The sequence below is a fragment of the Acomys minous genome (genome assembly GCF_964271855.1).
Source record: "Acomys minous genome assembly, chromosome: 12".
Classification (NCBI taxonomy): Eukaryota; Metazoa; Chordata; class Mammalia; order Rodentia; family Muridae; genus Acomys; species Acomys minous.
The window spans coordinates 28,042,343-28,062,118 of NC_140493.1; the positions used below are offsets into that span (position 1 = coordinate 28,042,343).

Sequence of the window (19,776 nt, forward strand, 5' to 3'; positions counted from 1 at the left end):
GTTGTTGTTTTTAAAGATTTATTTATTTATTTTTATTATGTATACAGTGTTCTGTCTACATGTATACCTGTAGGCCAGAAGAGGGCATCAGATCACATTACAGATAGTTGTGATCCACCGTGTGGTTGCTGGGAATTGAACTCAGAACCTTTGGAAGAACAGGAAACACTCTTAACCACTGAGCCATCTCTCTAGCCCTATGTTGTTGTTTTAAGACAGGGTCTCATGTACATGAATCTGGCCTTGAATTCCTGATCCTCTTGTTCAGCCTCCCAAATGTTGTTTCTTCTTATTTTGAGGCAGGGTCCTGGCAAGTTGCCTGGGCTGGTGTCACATTTACTCTGTAGGCCTTGCACATTCTGTCCTCTGGCCTCAGCCTGCTGAGTAGGTGGAAAGACGGGCTCAGCTCTTTACTCTCCACAGTCTCTGTGATTTCACCTTATCTAGAAGGCCATGAGTTGGAGTCACAGTTGTTTCCGTTCTCTGGCTCATTTCCTGCCACTTAGCAATTTGCAGTGAATAGTCCTCTGTCTTGATGTGTAATGCTGGCTAGCCGTGTAGACTGGGCTGACCTCCAGTTTGTCATAATCCTCGTTTCAGTCTACTAAGTGCTGGGATTACAGGCATGTGTGCAATATTTACCTTCCTCCACCATTCATTAATTCTCCTCCTGAAAGATACCTTGATTGCTACCAGGTACCAGCTGTCAGGACCAGAGTATGTGTTAGCGTCTGTGTGTGGAGTCATGATCATGTAACATGTCACTGAATTCTGGCTTGCATGCTGCTATGTCCCAAAGTGGTATAGCTACACCCTTTGCATCCCCACCAGCCGTGATTGAGCAAGGCTGTACCATATCCTCACTAGTGCTTGCTTAGTGTTTGGATTTGCGCAGTTCTGGCAGGTATGTAGTGGCCTGGCACTTAGGTGACGCATGAAGGGAAGCATCTTTTTATAACTTTGCCGTGTTTTCGTACATCTGTGTCTTCTTGACCTCTTTTAGGATCCTTGACTAATTTTTTGGTTTGTTTTGAATTTTAAGACAAGGTCTCATGTAGTCCAGGCTGGCTTCAAACTCAATACACAGTCTAGGCTGACCCTGACCTACTCTCTCTGACCCTCCTGCTTTTGTAGCCCGCATGTTGGAGTTAGAGGTATTTACAACCATGCCTGGCCCCCAACCTGTCTATAATCAGGCTGTTTTCTGAGTGTGTATTTTGGACAGCAGTCTTTTGTCAGCTGTGTTCTTTGCAAGTCCTCTCTCCTCATCTGTGGCGTATTCTCTTGTTCTCTTAATACAGCATTGACTCCTTGCTTACGTGCTTCCCAGTAAAATAGTAGACTTGCTGTGTGCTGTATTCCATTTGTACCATGGACACTTTGAACTAGCTGAAGTCAATTGGACTTTTTATATTCTTGGTCTGTATATTGATATTCTTTGCTGTCTGCTGCCATTGGTCCAGTTTTGCTGCTTTGTGTTGTCTCTGACCATCTCCAGAGAGGCACTGGTGGGGACCAGGAGGCTGTGTCAGTGAACGTCATCCAGGGCTGTTTGTGGTTGCATTAGGACCTGGTACTACACCGTGGTCCCTGTCAGATTGCCCCAGTAACTTTCTGGCTTTATGCTGATGTGAAAGACACAGGTAGCTACTCTTTTCTTGTTCTGTACTTTGAACTTTGACTTTTGATCCCCTACAGCAGGGTAGCAATTTGGTAAGGTCCTTTCTCTCTGTTCCTCAAAGATCTGCATGCTCTTGGGAGCAGTTGATACAGTTTAGGAGGCTGTGCCAGAGGGTGGATAGAGTCACCACGTTTTAAAGATATTTTAAACTTATGAGGCTCATTGGGCGACTACACTTTTAGTTAAACATCTCCTGCACTCATGGTGTTTTGAGTGGCTCCTCAGTTTGTGCCTGTTTATACTTGTGAGTGGGTGCTGCAGTTAAGCTAGTCACCACTGGGCACTTGTTAGCCTCCTGTAGTTAGAGCACACAGTTTGCACATGTGTGAGAAAATGTATAGGCCATGGAGGGGGGCATCAGTAAGTGCAGCATGCCCCACCAGCACTCCTGCACTGTGCCAAAGCTGAGTGCAGTATTGACTTTGACCACGCTGGTGAATGTTGTAACCATTTCGACCCTTGAAACTTCTCAGCCTTGGAGCTAGGGAAATGGCTCAGAAAGTGAAGTGCTCATCTTCTACCAGGTTTGAATCTTCAGCACCCACGTAATTGCCAGGCAATCGTGGTATCCCATTGGTCATCTCAGCTCTTGGGAGGCAGAGACAGGGATCCCTGATATAAGCTATCTAGCCAGACTAAACAAAATGGCAAGCTTTGGGTTCAAATGAGCAACTATGTCTCAATATATACAGTTAAGAGAGATTGAGGAAGAAACCCAAACCCAGTGTCAATCACTGGTCTCTACATGCATACACAACATGGGCGCATGTGTCCACGCACGTGCACACCCACAGGGACCCACACCCACAGGGACCCACACCCACACCCACAGGCACCCACCCACATCCACACCACACACACCTACCCACCCCTACCACACACATATACTCAGACCTAAAAATGCACCCCAGAACTTTGAGTTAAACTTGGGGTACCAATCAGAGCTGCTATTCAGCCACTTTTCTACAGCAGCTTGAAGGAAGTCACATGTTTTGGCATCAGTCACTCCCACATTAGAAGCAGGACAATAGAGGAAGTTGTTAGTTGGAACAATTGTCGTTGCATTTGTCTGAGTACATCTGCAGACTGTAACAAAATTGTCACCAAGTGCGCAAGTTGCTGGAGCAGGATCCAAGGGAAGCATTCTTTGCTGTACTGGGGAAAAGCTGTCTTGCGTATGTCACAGCTCACTCATACTAGAAGATGCCAGAAGCCATAGCTTGTTCTCACGCTTGTTTCCTCCATGTTTTCTCAGGCATGCAGAACTGCCTTGCCATGAGCAGAGGCAGCTGGTCCTTCTGGCTCGCTCCTGCATGTCATCATGCCTGGACATTTTACACTGTGTCTCTCAGAGGAAGCTTTTGCATGTGATTACATAGTGTTCACTCCTGTGATGGCAGGGGACCAGCTTCTTTCCAGGGAACAGATGTCCTGCACTAGGAGATGACTCCACAGGCGTTGCTCATGGACAATGAACCTACTTTTATGATACTTGATGGTTCTCTCTTGAAATGTGCTGACCGAATGAATGCAGGGCGCTTGGCCTCTGGTCAGGAGTCATAGCTCCACCCTGTTTGCTTCTTCAAGCTTCTTTCCTTTTCTTTTTGGGCTCTGATGGAGAATACCAGAGATGGGATGTTGGGAGTCCACAAACAAAGGGTTTCCACCCTGCAGGGTCTTATTCCCAGGAAGGGCACGGCAAGTGCCCAAGTCTTCAAACAAGAGTTATGCTTGGTTAAGTTCAAATGGAGAGGACTGCCTTGTGTCTGGGGAAGTGCATGAGTGAGCCAGCCAGGTACCTCTGGGATTCAGAAGTGCCGTCGTTCAAGCCTGAGAATGATGAGCAAGCAGATTAGATAAAAGCATCAGACAAGTTAAATAGAAAGTCAGTAGCCTCAGTTATATGGAGAAGGGATGTAAAGAGTCTTAGGGAGCAAGCAACATTACTAGCCTTCAAATATTCACTGACCAAGGAAGAACGAGTTTTGCCAACAGAGACATAGCAGGTGGAGTTAGGACCAAACCTGAGAAGTGTGCAGAGCTATGCAAGAGCCCTCAAGAGCTTTCCTCAGAGTAGGCTTGAAAGAAAACTAAAGATAAAGTTATGGAGGACAGCGATTCTCCAAAAGACAAGTTGAATCCAGTCCAGATTACAAAAGGACTTTTCCCCCAGAGCTCATCACACTGCTTTTAAAGTCCATATGCTCATAAAGTTCTTGGAAATGAACATGGAAAGAGTAATTTGGAGAGTGTTGGGAAATGCAGAGTGTAAACTGCCTCTCAGAAAGGGAAAGGGGCTGGCTGCCTTTCTGCTTAAAGCAGTATTGTCGAGCAGCCAGGCTAGTGTGAGCGGAGGCCTGGCGCTGAGCCTTTGACGGTGGCTCTGGCTGCTTCTCAGACACTGTCCTTAAATACTTCCCCTCCTTTCAGAGCAGGGAGTGCCTCCCTGGGCCATGGCGTCCCTCTTTCCTCCTTCCTCAGCTGTGCCCTATATGTATCCCTCAGTCAGCTGGGGTCCCTTTCTACTAAGTGTGACATCAGAGCTGCTCTACCTTAGTCTAGTCTCCACTTCCTAGGGCTTTGAAGAAGAGAGGGTGGGCCTAGCAGCTATACCACTATTTCCACAGTGCCCAGCTATAAATCCATGTTGGTCAAATCCCTGTGTGTTGGTGAAGAAATGCCACTCTTTACCAGCTTGAGTCTGTTTTGTTCTAGTTATTCACATGACTTTTAAAAAAAGTTTGGAGAGCTGCCCTGGCTCTTGGAGGGCTAGTGGTCTTGCAGTGGTATCAGTGCCACAAGTTGGCAGTGCCTGGGAGTTAGTGTACAGAATGAGACATGTTTAATAGGCTTTGTACTTAGTAATTGCTCCTCAAGGCCACCTGGAAGATGCTCATGGCATTTGCCTGTGTGAGATCCATACTCTGTTCTCTAGACCACGTGAACGGCAGGTACCCAATCCAGCGCACACACTTTCCACAAGGATCTTAGAGAGGCCAGACCTAGGATGAGGGAGGGGGCTGGTTTCCTATTACCAGATGTGGCTGCTCCAGAACTCTGGAGTGTGGAAGTGGCCAAGACAGGGATTGGGTGTCCTCCATGTCACTGCCTTCATTCATTGAACTCCACTGGGCTTCTGGTGTGTGGCCAGTTCCATTGTGAGCAGCACAGGACCCACGTTAGGGAGGTGAGGATGCTGGTGCATCATGAGCAGCCGCACAGTAGCTGGCATGACATGTCATCCAGTCCAGCAGCCGTAGTGATGTTGGCAGGCACAGAGTTTACTATCCTAAATAGAGAAAAGCCTGGGAAGGTTGGTGTGGCTTGAGCTGGTGCAGAGAAGCAGGGAGCGGAGTCCCCTCAAAGATGACAGCACCATTCCAGGTAGATCATGTAGCTGGGTGCCAAGCTTTTAGGCTGCCCTCTGAGACTATGGGTGCTGGGCTGCCTGGCATCTGTGTGCACATCTGAGCATCATGCCAACTGAGTCCTGACCTTGCATAAGTTCCGAGTCTTTGAGTAGAGAGAACCCAAACATCCATCCCAGAGTCCCATTCTACCCCCACCCCCCAGTTTGATGTCTGTTTCTTCTTGCACTCATCAGGTATATGAGCCACCATGCATCGTTCTGCCCAAGTAAAATGAAGGTATCTATAGCCAGTGCCACAGGCCTGGTGCCAACTGTGACCCGAAGCCATATGCCATAGTTTGCTTGACACTGGCTCTTCTTACTTGGTATTCTCCCAGTAAGCTGCTATGAAACTCCATTGTTTGAGAAATGTAGTGTGGTTGTAGAGGCCTACCTTTAGTCGAGGGAACTTCATCTTCAGAGCCAGTATGTGGCCTGATGGTATGTGGCTTCTATCTTTGTCTCGTGTAGCCAGGAATAACACAACAACAATGGTGGTAGGGTCAGGTCAAGTGAGAATTGGAAGCCCAGAAGCTGTTTGGATGGGGCAACAAAAGAAGCCACTGTATTGTGCGATTCCTAAGCCTGGTTGACCTGTCTGTCTCCAGGTTATAGGTCAGTACCCTACAGTCTGGTAGTGAGGTCCAGCCTGGGGTCCTGGTTCTACTAGTTAGAACCAGTCAGCAATTTTAAAGGGGTTGAGGAGGACGAAGAGGAGGAGGACAAGAAAAAGAAAACAAGCCAGGTGGTGGTGATGCACACCTTTAAGCCTAGCAATTGGGAGGCTGCGGCAGGCAGATCACGGAATTCCAGGACAGCCAAGACTACACAGCGAAAGAAACCCTGTCTCAACAAAGCAAACAACCACCAACCAAACAAACAAACCCCCCAAAACTTAAGTAGAGTATACAACAGAGGCTATCTGTGGCTTTAAAGAAAAGTTGGCCACACTTGGGTTGGAGTTGATTCAGATGTGTCATGGTGTGAGTAGAAATCAGAAGACAGCTTGAGACGTCATTTTTCTTCTACCTTATGGGTCCCAACGATGTCAGGTTGTACTCTCTGAGCCCATGCTCAGACACCTTATAGAAACCCTTAGACTGGCATTACTCAGCCTCAGGGCTGATGGCTGAGTGCTACAGAACGCTACAGGGCTCTGGGAGTGTCCCTGGCCAGTAGTAGCTTCCCTGTTGCCCTGTGACTGGAATGGACTGCCTGGAGTGATTTTCATGCCTATGTATTGGAGAGTTATTTTTATCTTGTTTTACTTTTTGTTTTTGTTTTTGAGACAAAGTCTTATGTAGCCCAAGCTTGCTATGTAACCAGGGACAACCTTGAACTGGCATCTTCCTGCCCACCCTGCAAGAGCTGATATTACAAGCACACACCACTGTGATTGCTTTCAGAGTCTCCTCTTTGCTGTTGCTGCAGTGACTCTGCAGCCAAAACTTAGCACTGTATTTCAGGCACACAAGTCTCTGAGGATAGAACAGCAGTGGGTCAAAGGCCACTGAGCAGAGCTGAAGGCTTTGGTGTTTGTAATTAGTTTTTAGTACTGCTTGCAAAATAATCACTGTCGTCCTGCCCAACACCCAGCTGATCTGTTTCATCTTCACAAACTTTTGGACACAAGTCCTGAGAATGTTCCTGTCAGGAAGGGGCCAAGAATTTAAACTGTGGGCCCTGTTTTGACCTAAGACTGGCAGGCTGACATAAGGAAAGGCCATGATGGTTTCTCTTGACAGTGACTGGGCAAAGGTTGAGGTCAAGAGTAGTGGAGCTAGGCTTAGGATTAATTTTCTGACTCTTTCCCTCCCGCCCCCAAGACAGGGTTTCTCTGTGTAGCCTTGGCTGTCCTGGACTCACTTTGCACACCAGGCTGGCCTCGAACTCACAGCGATCCACCTGCCTCTGCCTCCCAGATTGCTGGTATTATAGGCATGTGCCACCATGCCCAGCCTAGTTTCCCCACTCTTATAGCAAGCTGGAAGTGGCTCTTGATAAAATTGTGCAAAGGGGAGTATAAGTAGATAACTAGTTTTTGTTGTTTTATTTATTTATTTTTTAATTAATTTATTCACATTACACTTCAATGGTTATTGTTGTTTTATTTTTAATTATGTGTATTGAGTGAGTGTCCATGTAGAGTTATGTGCATAGAAGTGCCAGTGTCCTCAGCAGTAAGAGCTGTTGAATCTCCTGGAGTTACAGGTGGCTGTAAGCTGCCCAACATGGTTGCTGGGAGCTGAACTTGGGTCCTCTGGCAGGCAGGGCTCTTAACTGCTCAGCTGTCTCTCCCATCTCTCCAGTCCCTTGATTGAGGGTTTGGTAGAGGAGCTAGGTGAATGTGAGGCTTGAGATGAGGGCTACAGTGTGGAGTTGCAGTAAAACTGGGGACAGAGAACTGAGTGTGTAGCTGAGACTGCCGTATCTTGACTGTGGGGGTGGGGCGGGGTGGGCTTGCAGGGGTAGAGGGGTGGGTTAAAGGTGCAGCCAAAGAACAAAGTGAGTGAGGTGGGTGGGAAGAGCTGAAAGCCAGTGCTCTGGGAAACCTTCCTATCTGGCCTGGCCTGACCTTGCCTTGAGAGAAGGGCTAAGTGGTGCTTACCCCAAGTTTTTTTTCCCCATCCTAGAAGGGGAGGAGGGACTACTTAGGTTTCATCTTTACTAATTAGATATTATTAGAAATAATTTATCCAAAGCAATCATTGAGAAATGTTTGGTAAGCTATCAGCCATTCGAATGCTGTTCTGCATGACTCAGAGGCTTTTCCCCCCTTCAGACAGAACCTAGCATCTGGAGGTCCACCTCCCAAAGAGGCTGGGGTGTTTTATACTCGCACCTTTCCTCTTGGGGCAGCTGGCATGTGAATGTGTGCATGCACATACTGGTTGGAGACAAGGTCTTGCTATGTAGTCCAGGCAGACCTGGAGTTCAAGATTGTCCAACCTCTGCCTCCCTGGTGCTGCTTTCACATCTATGTTGCTATGTAATGTCTGGATCCTTTCTGAAAGGACGTGTTCAATTATCTCTAAGAATCAATGCATTACCATGGTGTGTGTCTAAATAGAGACAAGCTAGTCACAGAAACTGGACTGGAGTAGACTTCAAGACTGGGCTCTTGTGTTCCAAAGCACCTGGTACTGCCACTCTAGGGTGAGGTGTCTCAAGACTGCTAGAAGGTACAGAGTTTGGCATGTGTGTACAGCTTCTTTTAACTTTGATTTGATTATCACTGTTTCCCAACCTGGACAGGTCAAGGACTGCTTCTCAAGCTACTGCTGAGGACCCAGCCTCAGGACAGAGTTTTGAACTCGTCTGTTAGGCAGTGGGACTGGTATCGCTGTTCTGTGTAGCTTAGCTCTTCTGCCTTTTTTTTTTTAAGCGCTCTCTCTCTCTCTCTCTCTCTCTCTCTCTCTCTCTCTCTCTCTCTCTCTCTCTTCCCCCCCCCTTCCCTTCCTCCTTCCCTTCCCCCTCTCTCTAATCTAATCTATGTACATTTGTGGTTTTTGCCTGTGTTATGGTGTCAGATTCCCTGGAATTGGAGTTACAAACAGTTGTGAGCTGCCATGTAGGTGCTGGGAGTTGAACCCGGGTCCTCTGGAAGAACAGCCAGTGAGAGATCTCTCCAGCACTCCTCTTCCACCTTTTATTACACATTTGCAGGCAGTGTATCATGAATCCTTGTGTGGTTCTGTCAGTTGTTCTCCTCAACTTCCCTTTCTTCCATTCTACTTCCATTTATGGAAGGCCAAGAAGGATGCCAGTGATGCCTCCAGCAACAGGGCTCAGTGTATTAATGTTGGCTAGAGAGTGGGCATATTTTTTTTTTTCCTGTCCACTTTCTTCAGCTATCCCATGAGCATGAGCTCATTGTGCGTGCTGGTGCTGAGCAGGCTCCTGGGGCCAGGTGGCAGGTGTGGTGGGCAGAGGCCACCCCTGACTGCAGCTTGTCTTTGCTCTCTTGCAGATCCTCTAGCCACTCGATGGGGAGTCACAGAAGACCGCCTGTGTGTGTCAGATCCCTGACTCTCTGTAGCAAGAGAAGTGACTGCAGCGCCTCCACAGTCATGATGATGAAACTGGTATTAACTGAGTGGTCCTTATGGATTTTTAACTCTAACTCACAGTGAGCCAGCAAGCCATATGTTTACAGTCCAACCAAAAACCCTTCTGTGTTGCTGCACATCTCGTGTGAGAAGTTGAGACGCCTGTGGGTACAGAGTGGAATACAAGAGTTACTTGCCGAGGAATGCGCATGCAGCACAACGAGAAGACGTCTTAATTTATCATTGGAGAGAGATGATAGCATTATTTATATAGGTAGAATAAAATATATATATACACACATATATATATATTTTGGTGGTAATGAAAATGGCTCCGCAGAATGCTGACCCGGAATCTATGCAAGTACAAGAGCTGCCCGTGCCCCTGCCGGACCCTCAGAAACCCAGAGACCCAGAGGCCGAGACCCAAGAAGAGACCACAAGCGAGGGGTCCATAGACAGAATCCCCATGCGCCTATGGGTCATGCACGGGGCAGTGATGTTTGGCAGGGAATTCTGTTACGCCATGGAGACAGCACTGGTCACACCTATACTGTTACAGATAGGTAAGTGCAGCGCAGAGGACGTGGCTGCTGCGGAGTGTGCAGCTACAACCACAGCTGGTAAAAGGGTCCTGGGCAACCCTGTCATGGCTCCTTGACTTCTGTGACAGTTTTCTCCTGTTAACCTGCTTCAGGGGCTTGTTCCTTTGGTCTGAGCATTGCATTGCAGGTCACTTGAGAAAAGCTAGGCGTGGCTATGTTAGCCATACTGGCTGTGGAGGCCACTGGCTAGACCACCATGGCTAGGGATCCTGTGTCACACTCAAATTCTTTGCTTGTGGAATGAGAGTGAGTGCAATTCCACCCCAAAAGTGACCACAACCCTCCTAGTTTTACACTAGAGTAGGTTTGTCCCCAAAGTTTTGTCAGAATCTTTAGTTTTCTCTGTAGTCTCGGGAAGTTTTAAAAACTTAATTTCTTCAACTCTGAAGCTTCTAAGAGAACTAGACAGAAGGCCAAGCAATCTAGAAGCGTCAGTTTCATTCTGTATGTTGATGTAATCAGGATTAATTTTTAAAAGTCTGTCTGCTTTTGTTGTTTTAGAAGTATTTCTTGCCACAACATAACTGCAGCCTTGCATGATAAGAGCGTCAGTCAGCTCAGCATGTGGATGTGCCACCCCCATGAAATCATCACTACTCCTTCCATCACAAATGAGGTGTGGCTCTGGCCTCAGAGCACACAGGTTTCTGTGGGAGCAGGTTCCTTGACACTGGGAGTGCTCACTGCCACACAAAGTTCTGCTCTATGGGAATTAGCAAAGCAACTGGCATAGGTCTCATTCTGAGGTTCCACTGTGGATTCTGGCATGCTTTTCTTTGGGAATCAGACCTTAACCTTTACCCTGAGCTCCCAAAGCCAGTTCTCAGAAGGCCTGGGAGGTGACCAGAAGGCTATGGCCAGATGTGCTGGGGCAGGGGGCCAGGCAGGCATTGAGCTTGACCGTGCATAGCTGGTCTCTTGTTCTATCTGTCACTGTGCTGCATCTCCTGGGGTCCTGTCATGTGAAGGCACTGGGGCAGACAGGACACCACATCTGTCTTTGGGTGCCTTAGCTCCATAGAGGCAGGGGTAAATGACCTGACACCCCCACACCCCCAACCTCCCAGCCATTTTGAAGGTACCCTGAGGGAAAGAAACACAGACCATCTTGAAGATTAAAGATAGTGACTTCTGGGGGCAGGGAACTAGGCAGTAAGGCCAGAGGAGAGAGGGTCCTGCTGTGGTCACAGAAGACAGCTTAGTAGTTTGTTGAGAGAGAAGTAGAAGGAAGCATCAGGCTTACTTGGTATTAGTTTTGTCCTGTCAAAGCCTTCTGAGCTGGCTTCCACCAGGTCTTGTAGCAGATCTGGAGCCAGCATGGCCTTCCGTGTTGGCCTCTCTCTTACGTTACAGCAACAGTGCTGTGATCCACAGCCCCGAGCTGCTGAGACCCAGGATCCACAGCTGCCTGGACCCCTCACACTTCATGGTTGTACTGTTCTGGGTGACCTTTGGCACTTTTTATTATTTGGTTTTAAATATTTATTACAGGAGGTTTGTTGTGTGATTTTAGTTAATTGAGGAAAATAAATATTTTACCATCTACCCCTCCCAAATAACTGGGATTACAGGCTAACCATCAGTCCCTCAGTGACTCCATCTTACTAGTTCACTGTAGCTTCTTGGAGAGAGCCTCAGGACATGAGGACTCCAGCCAAGAGCCAGCAAGGCCCAGGGTTAAGAGTTACGAGCTTGTGAGAAACAAATCCGCCAGTGCCTGGTGAGAAGCTTGTCGACAGACCTTTCCCCAGCTGAGCTTTGCGACAGTCACAGCCTGGGTCAAGACCTGGAATGCAGCTGTTGAGAGACCTTGAGCCAAACTACTGAGCTGAGCATTGGGTCCCTGGCCCATAGAAATTGACTGTGGGATGACAGATGCCACTCCACCTCGTGTGCCTTGTCACACAGCAGTAGGAGGCTGATGTCTGGGCTCTGGGTACTCTGCTTGAAGCTTCATGGCCACACTGTTTCTAAACCCTTTATGATTTAGAATGTAGTGCTTTTCCGTTATTTACATATATTCATCTTTCTTCCTTTCTTTCTTTTTTCTTTCTCTCCTCTGAAACAGGGTTTCTCTTTGTAGCTCTGGCTGTCCTAGAACTCACTCTGTAGACCAGGCTGGCCTCAAACTCAAGAGATCCACCTGCCTCTGACTCCCCAGTGCTAGGAATTAAGGCGGGTGGCACCACTACTTCGCTGTATACCCATCTTTCTAAAAGGTGTCAAACTGCTTTACATTTTTCATTTCTGTTGATTGGTTGGATTAATTGATTGACTGAGGGTTGTGGGTCTGCACTTGCTCAGAGGATGCCTTTGAGGAATCGGTTCTCTCCCAGTGTGTGGGCCCTGGGAATTGAACTCCGGTCATCAGGTTTGGCAGCAATTGCCTTTACCTACTGAGCCATCTCACTGGCTCTCAAAGTGATTTCAAAGGAAAGGTGTTTTATTAACAAACAATCTGTTTATAAGTTGTCTACAGTTTGTGGTAGGAAGTCTGTTGTTTGTTTTTTCAAATGTTCAGTTTCCCATAGAAAATTCCTGGCTGGAGGGCAACAAGCAGAAGCTACCAAGCAGAGCACCAACTCAGATTCTGTCCTCCAAAGTCAATGGACCTGATGGGCTCAGTCCAGGAGTAGCCAATCAGACGAGGATATGCAGGAACCTTGGCGGTTCCTAAAGGCAGTGCCCTTGTGTAGTCCTGTGCGTACGCTCTAAGTTGTCTTATTGTTAATGTTGCTGGTGAAACTGATCAGTGGGCCTCCATGTGGGGAGCAGAAAGGCTATTGAATGTCCCATGGAGAGGAAGTCAGTTCTGCTTGCTGATTACCGACTTTCTGGCTGTCATCAGCCGTGTGGCAGACTGCCTTCCTAGTGTCTCTGATGTACCAAGGTTTGCATCCTGTGCTCCCTATGCCTTTTACCACGGTACAGCTTCTTGCACTGTTATCACAGGACTAGGACCAGTGGAGAGACCCTCAAGCCCTGCTAGCATGGAGAGGCCAGTGTCCTCTAAGGTATTGCCTGCAGTATCCTCTACCCCTGAAAATGGTAATGTCCGGTCATCCTTAGCCTGACTGCATCAGGGCTTCCCCCATCCCAGCACCCAGGGAAGGGTAGGAATAAAGGAAGCTCCAGAAGCTTGGGCCAAGCAGAAGGTGGTATGGCCAGCTAGCCACCCTTCCGCCTGTGGTAGATCACAGCATTTTCCTTATGATAGCAGTGTAGGGCCCCTTATGGGATCTGTGTCATTCCCACTATTTGCTCAAGTGGTATAAGTGGTTTCTGTGCCTCTATGGTGGTGGTGTTGGAAGGCACCGTGCCCTACAGCCAAAGCCGACCCCCTTGGGAAGCCTGGGCTCTCCCTTATCCACTGCTTGTGCGTTTACTTCTGCACCAAGATCTCTTTGGAAAGCAGGCAATGAGTTTACATGTCTGATGTGCTTACAGAGTCTGGCACATGTGAGACCTGATCGGCTGCTGCTCCTTCTCTGGGCTCCCCCAGAGGCCTGGGCACCTTTGCTTTGCACAGCTGTCAGGAAAGTGAGGCTCTAGAGCAGAGCATCTGGAAGTTCTGCCTCTGGGAAGGAGCCCTATGGTGGAGGTGCTAGTCTGGTGCTGGGGGGCTGCTGCTGAATCCCTGAATCTGCGAAGGAGGCCTTGATGTGCAAAAGGTGACTGGTATGCTGTGATGGGTGAGGATGGGGCTGGGGTGACAGGGACCTGACTGCAAACAGGGAATTTGCATAGAAGGGACAGCTCCCTGTTACTGGAGAACTCCAGGTACCAATGTAATGCAGATGGGCATGGCCCTGTCCAGTCCATGGAGTGGCCCCACCTGCCTTTATAAGCCCCATCTCACAGGATGTTTCTTGGTGTGATGGTATTTTCACCCCATTCAGAATTCCAACATTTTATACTCTCACGACATTGAAATCTCACATTCTTGTCCTCCTCCTCTGAGGGTCACACACTAGGTAGCTGAATTTGTGCCTTGTCATTGTCCCCAATGTGGATCTTGGTTTTGTTCTTGTTTTTATGCATATTTTTTTCACGTACTATTGGTGTATGCACACTCATGCTTGAGCATGTACACACCACAATGAGCATGCCAAGGTCAGATGACAACTTGGGTGAGCCAATTCTCTTTCCATTATAGGATCCAGGGATTAAACTTGTTCATGGTTTGCTTGGCAAGTGTTTTTTTACCCACCAAGCCTGTGTGAGACAGCGTCACTGTGGAGTCTTGGCAGCCTGACCTCAGTATATAGACTGTGTTGGCCTGAACTTGTAGTGGTCTTCTGGCTTCTGCTTCCTAAATACAGGAATTACAATTGTGTGCCATCATTCCTAGCTTCTCACCCCCACCCCCACCTCTCATGTGATAGAAAGCCAGCTGCCCTTTCCAGAGAGTCTGAACAGAGAGAGGGCCTGAAAGATCTACAGAGCACTGCGCACGCACGCACTGCCTGGCCCTATCCCTATCCACTATGGTTTGTGGTACACCCTGCCGTTCATAGATCACATGATGACTCTGGCATCTCAAACTCTGTACCAGATGTGAGCATACAGCTCTTTGAAAGGCAGATTTGGAAGCAGACTGCTCAGGGCTTTATGGGAAACTTCTAGAGAGCCAGCCTAGCTTTGTTGGATGCCCGCCTGTGCTGTGTTCTCATGTTACATTTTTCCTTTGAGGAAGGGGCCAGTCTTCTGTTGCCGTTTATTGTTTCCCTCTTGGCTCAGGAAGCATACTCAGGGGAAAAGGAAAATCAGATAACAGAGAAAAGGGTGCCTTTTGTTGTGGTCTGTGGACTTGACTCATGAATGACTCCTCGGCTAGCGTGAGATCCTACCTGCTCTGCTTTGGTGAAGGCTCTGAAGAGTAGCACCCAAGACAAACAGTGAGCCTGTAGATTGATGGATAGAAAAAAGCAGGTTTACTGCCTCCCAGCACAGGAGTAGGCTGTCACCAACTTTCGTGAGCACACACGGTATGGAAGCTCCTAGGGAACAGGTGTGTTTCTAGGACGCTTGAGCCAGCCTCTTCCCCTGTGGGAAAAGCCTGCCCTTTAATAGTCGTCCACAGGAGGCATTGGAAGATGAAAACAACCTCTGTGCCCTGCCCTCCCTACTCAAGGAGTTGTGTGAGGCATGTCCAGGGAGGCCAGGAGCATGAGCAAGAAGCCAATAGGCCAGACACAGCAGCCTGTCACTGAGTCGTGAGCAGAGTGGGCATCTTCCTGGCTATGGCTGAGCCTACCACACTGCCTCCAAAGCTGGCTGCCTTCCTGTGCTTCAGGGTGTTACTTCATGTTGAAGCGCACAAACATGGCGGGTCTTTGGTGAGAACTGAGAAGCACAGCTCCACAGGAGGCATCTGAGAGCAGTGCACTCTAAAACATGTCTGAATAAGCACTGTGTGGATGCTGTAGGTATTTCTGTGACTTCTCACAGTTGCTTGTACTATGACCCTACCATTGCAGGGTCTGCATGCATGGTCAGTGGCAACTCCTGCCACTCAGGTGCACTTGACTTCTCTCAAGGAGTTCTTTCTGTGACCCCTGGCATCCAAGGGCTGGTACTTGTAGCACACCTTTGGTTTGTTACCTCCTTGAGCACCCAGAGCTGTGGATGTAGTGCAGTGTCAGTATGTGTGTGTATAGTGTGCTGAATGCTGGAGTTAGGCATCAGAACCCTTGCCCTCCAATCCCCATACAGGCACCAGCTGGGTGGAAGATGATTTGAGCAGTGGACTTTAAGCATCCTACAAATAGAATGAACTCCCAATCTTACCTGTTTTTGAAAGGTAGTACTAGGGGTGGAATGCAGGACCTAGCATGTTGGGTAAGCACTCTACCCGCTGAGCTGCACTGTGTGTGCTGCTCCCACCCCACCCCAGCTCAGCATACGTTCCTCTCAGAGTCCTGAGCTAGCATTCTTGAAATAGTCGTCTTGCTAGGAGAGGCACCCTGTTCCACTTTACACAGGTAGCTGCCTGGTGTGGCTGTCACACTAGCATGTGTTGACACAGGTGGGCTAGAAGAGGTGCTGCAGGAGTGAGGGGGCTTGGCCACAGGTGCCTCGTGGTAACTTCCCCAGGCTCTCAGGCTCCCTGGCCTGTGATCCCTTGCATATTTGCAGCATTACATTCCCACCCCAGGAAACAGGAGGAAAGTCTCACATACAGTCAGAGGCTTCTTACCTCTTATCCCTTGGCCCTTCCCTGTAGAGTCCTCTGTGCCAAGTGGTCAGGCTGCAGCAATGTGGGCTGAAGGTGGCGCTGAGGAGGCAAATGGCCAGTGAGGGGTGAATCTTGAGGACTCTGCTCAGTGATGTAAGCTGGGCAGAAAGGGACACACTGCATGGACAGAAGCGAAGGCAGAATGGTGGGCACTAGGGAGGGGAAGTAGAGTATTTAATGGGGGTAGTTTGGAAATGTGCTGCATGTTGTTGATTGGCTAAAGTGGAACTCACCTGTGTATTTCACCAGCAACTTCCTGCCCACCAGAGACCCAAGAAAGACTGAAGCTTGCCTGTGCCACCTGCACCTAGCCCCCCTCCCCCACAGAGTCCACGCTGCAGTCCCCTGAAGGACAACTCTGTGCATGCTTGTGTGTGTGTATACACAGGGTATGCATGTGGAGGACAGGGCAAGAAACTCCTGAATTGTGGTCACAGTGACTGGGAAGCAGCCTGTGTTCGCTTGGTACTGTGTTTGGGAGGGAAGTCTGGATTTCCTTGCTTTTCAGATCATTGTGTTTAACAAACAATGAATAGTCACTGCAATCATTTTTCCCAAGGAATTCCATACGCTGTTATTCTTTTGTCAGCCTCTTACTAAGCGCCTGTCTGTTGATGCTGGGCAGCGTGCCTGGTCTGGAAGTGACATGGCAGCCCAAGGCCTGGGACTTGCCTGGACACCTGGACATGTCACCTGAACAGCTGCTTTGCAGAGAAGAAGGCCTGTAAGTGAATGTGGCTACTGCTGGGCTGAGGCAGAGGTTGAGGGGTTCGCCCTGGATGTCCTCTGGCTGGAGTCTTCCCTGGTGTCTCTCAGGCACAGAGTTGGGAACAGTAGGGAGTGTGCTGATGTACAGGAGGAAGGGCACGGACAGGGACTGTCTCTGAGCAGCTCTCAGTGCTGAGAGAGGCTGCAGTGTGCCAAGCCAATTAGTGTAACAGGACCAGTGCTTGACGGTGCTACCATTCAGAGCCTGTATGCCTTAGCAGGGATTGGCTTCAGACACCTGAATTGCTGTGTGTATGATGCGTATGAGCCTGGTGATGGTGCAGGGGTGGTTTGAGAGACACTTGCTAAAGTTACAGTGTCAGTGTGTGTTTCAGAACATGGTGACAGGACAGAGAGCATACATCTCAGGTTATTGAAGTCAAAAGACTTTATCAGTTCCTGCAGAAAACAGTCATTTAAAACTTTATGATGAAAGCCAAAAATAAATTAAATGTTAACAAAATGCCACAAATATATGTTGGAAAAGTATCAGAAACCCAGAGACCCTGTGAAGGCCCCGAGGTGTTCTGGGTGACAGGCATTAATTAGAACAGGACAGGTAGGGAGTGTGGATGTGGGAAATGACATGCCATTGTCATGGGAGAAGTGGGCTTTTTAAACAAAATGTGGTCCTGGATAGCCTCAGACTGTGTGGCAGTGGATGACTTTGAATTCTATTACATTCTACTACCTGGAAAATCTTAAAACCAATGCTGTCTTTAATCTTAAAAGCAATCAGTATAGGAGGTGCCCACTGGACCACTTGCCTGGCTGGGGCAAGGCCCTGGATTCCATCTGTAACAGGGAAGAAAAGATAACTGTTTAAATTAAACCTACACAGAATACGTACGCATGTAACTTGTGTAAACAGTTATAAATAGGACTTGTCTTTGGTGCAAAATGGGTTTTCTGCTTCCCCTTTTTATTTTTCATTTTACTTTCAGCAGCAGTGTAGAGGAGAACCAGGGCTTTGCACATGCTAGGCAAGCATCCTGACACAGAGCCACATCCCCAGTGAAGTGAGGACATGGGTGGGTGTTAGAGTTTGTAACTTGTGGGCACATCACAGTAAAGAACTGTCTGCAGGTTTCATTGAAGACAGATTACAAAAGGAAAAAGCCTAGAGGAAACTGAGGGTGACGGGATGGGCAAGTAGGACGTCTCTGATACTCGCTGAGCTAAGTTGGGTGCAAAGGAGGAACTTGGGCCTGGGCTTGGGTCTTACAGCCACGGCAGGCCTGGCTGGGGCAAATGCAGGTGACTCGAGGATCAGTCGTTACTTGTACTTTACTGTCTTGCTACCCACACAGCTGCAGTTCGGGCTCTCTGTGAAGGAATGACTAAGGCAGATTCTGTGTTTAGACATTATTTTTTTTTCTGACCCAGCAGTAGCTGTGAGTTGCACTGCCTCTTCCTCTTGTAAGCTCTGTAACACTTCTCCTTTATGGGCCCAGCTTGGCTGGCCTCCCTGCCAGCACCTTAGCTCGACCTTCCTCATATGGCCTGGCACCTCCTTGGGGACTTTTTGGGTTCATTGTCCTTTGTTGCCTTTTTGTCTAGAACATGAGTGCAACTTGACTTCCTCACGTGTGTCCTTGTGACAGCTGAGCCAGGTCAGAAGTGTGCTTCAGTATTGGGAGTGTTGACTAGTGAACTGGGCTCTGTGTCTCTCATCCTGAATGCAAAATCCTGGGAGCAGAGGTGTTTGTCATCACCTGTTTCCAGCAGTCCAGCAGGCTAAAAGCATCACAGCATGTGACTGGACAAGCCCCCCAGTGTGGCTTCTGCATGTCAGGCAGCTGCATCCCTGGGCAGAGGTGTTTACCTACACAGGAAATGAGGCAGTGATAAGCTCAGCATTGAAGAGTCTGTTTCACTTTACACATTCATTTTGAGAGCAGCCTCAGGCATGCCGGATGCACCTTATGCTCAAGAAGAACAAACAAGAGGGACATGGTCACCTGGTAAGGGGTAGTAATGGCAGGACAGGAAGCTTGAGTCCGACCTTAGTTTGGCTGTGCTGAGGCAGTGCTGCTGCTGCTGCTCTGCTCAGAGAGTCCAGAGGACTCATTCCACCCCCTTGTGGAACTTGGAACCTGGGGGGCACAAGGTACTGTTATAAAGTCTAAGAGCTACCTTGGATGGAGTGATACAGTTATACCCAGAAGGGTATGGAGGGAGGCAGGACATAGGCCTGAAGGGCCATTTTCCAACAAAAGTACTCAGTGTCTATAGCCAATGAGGAATCAAAAAGTGTCCTTCCAACCCAGATCACCTTCAGCAGGGCTGCCCATTTGTTCATGGCCCACGTGGTGATCATTGGGCATTTGACCTTGAAGGACTTAATGGATCCTTGCACACAAGTGTTTCTAAGCCCTGTAAATCATCCCTTAAGCTTTCCTGCTGTTCTGGTGCCCCACCTTACCCACCTCTGAGGCTCTCCTGGCCCCTGAGCTTTGCCCACTTGGCTGGCTGGCCTGCGGGTTTCCATGGCTCCTTCTCTCCAAGCGGGACTGCTCTCTTCCTTTGCCTACTAGGCCTGCCTGTCTCTTCTCTTGGCCTTCAGCTCTAGGCATGGAGAAGGGAAGACTACCCTTTTGAAGGGCAGAAACAGTATGTGGGAATGGAGGCAAAAAGCTAGGCTATGGGCTCAGACCTCAGTGAGAGTGTTGCCCTGGCTTTCCTTTTGCTTTCCTGTTAGTCAGCACAAGCTGTCCAATTCGGAGATGCCACTGAGGTGGGGATGAACCTGCACCTGGCCATACTCCCGTGTGCAGCGCTACGCAAATAGATGTCCATCACAGAGTGGCCTAGTAGCACACTCAGGCAGAACCAGACTATGTTCCTGTAGGCCCCAGAGGTCCTCCTCCCCGACTGCCACTCAGTCTAGCACCTGTGCTTCCTTCCTGGGGTCGTCTGCCTGCTACTTGCACTCTTTCCCCAGGTCCTGGTTACTGGCATACCTATAAAGGCTCTGACTCTCTCCACTCTCTGGAAGCTTGTCTTGGGCTACTCACTCCCACCAT

The 19,776-nt window shown here is 48.7% G+C and overlaps 1 protein-coding gene across 6 annotated transcripts in view; it reads left to right on the top strand.

Annotated features, from left to right (window-relative positions):
• SLC45A4 (solute carrier family 45 member 4) overlaps positions 1-19,776 on the top strand; it is a 73,635-nt gene that overhangs the window by 34,914 nt on the left and 18,945 nt on the right. For all 6 annotated transcript variants that reach the window (XM_084749512.1, XM_084749515.1, XM_084749517.1 and 3 more), the window contains exon 2: positions 9,061-9,705. In XM_084749512.1, the coding sequence (XP_084605638.1) occupies positions 9,462-9,705 (244 nt within the window). In that variant the 5' untranslated portion in view covers positions 9,061-9,461. The remainder of the gene's footprint in view (positions 1-9,060; positions 9,706-19,776) is intronic.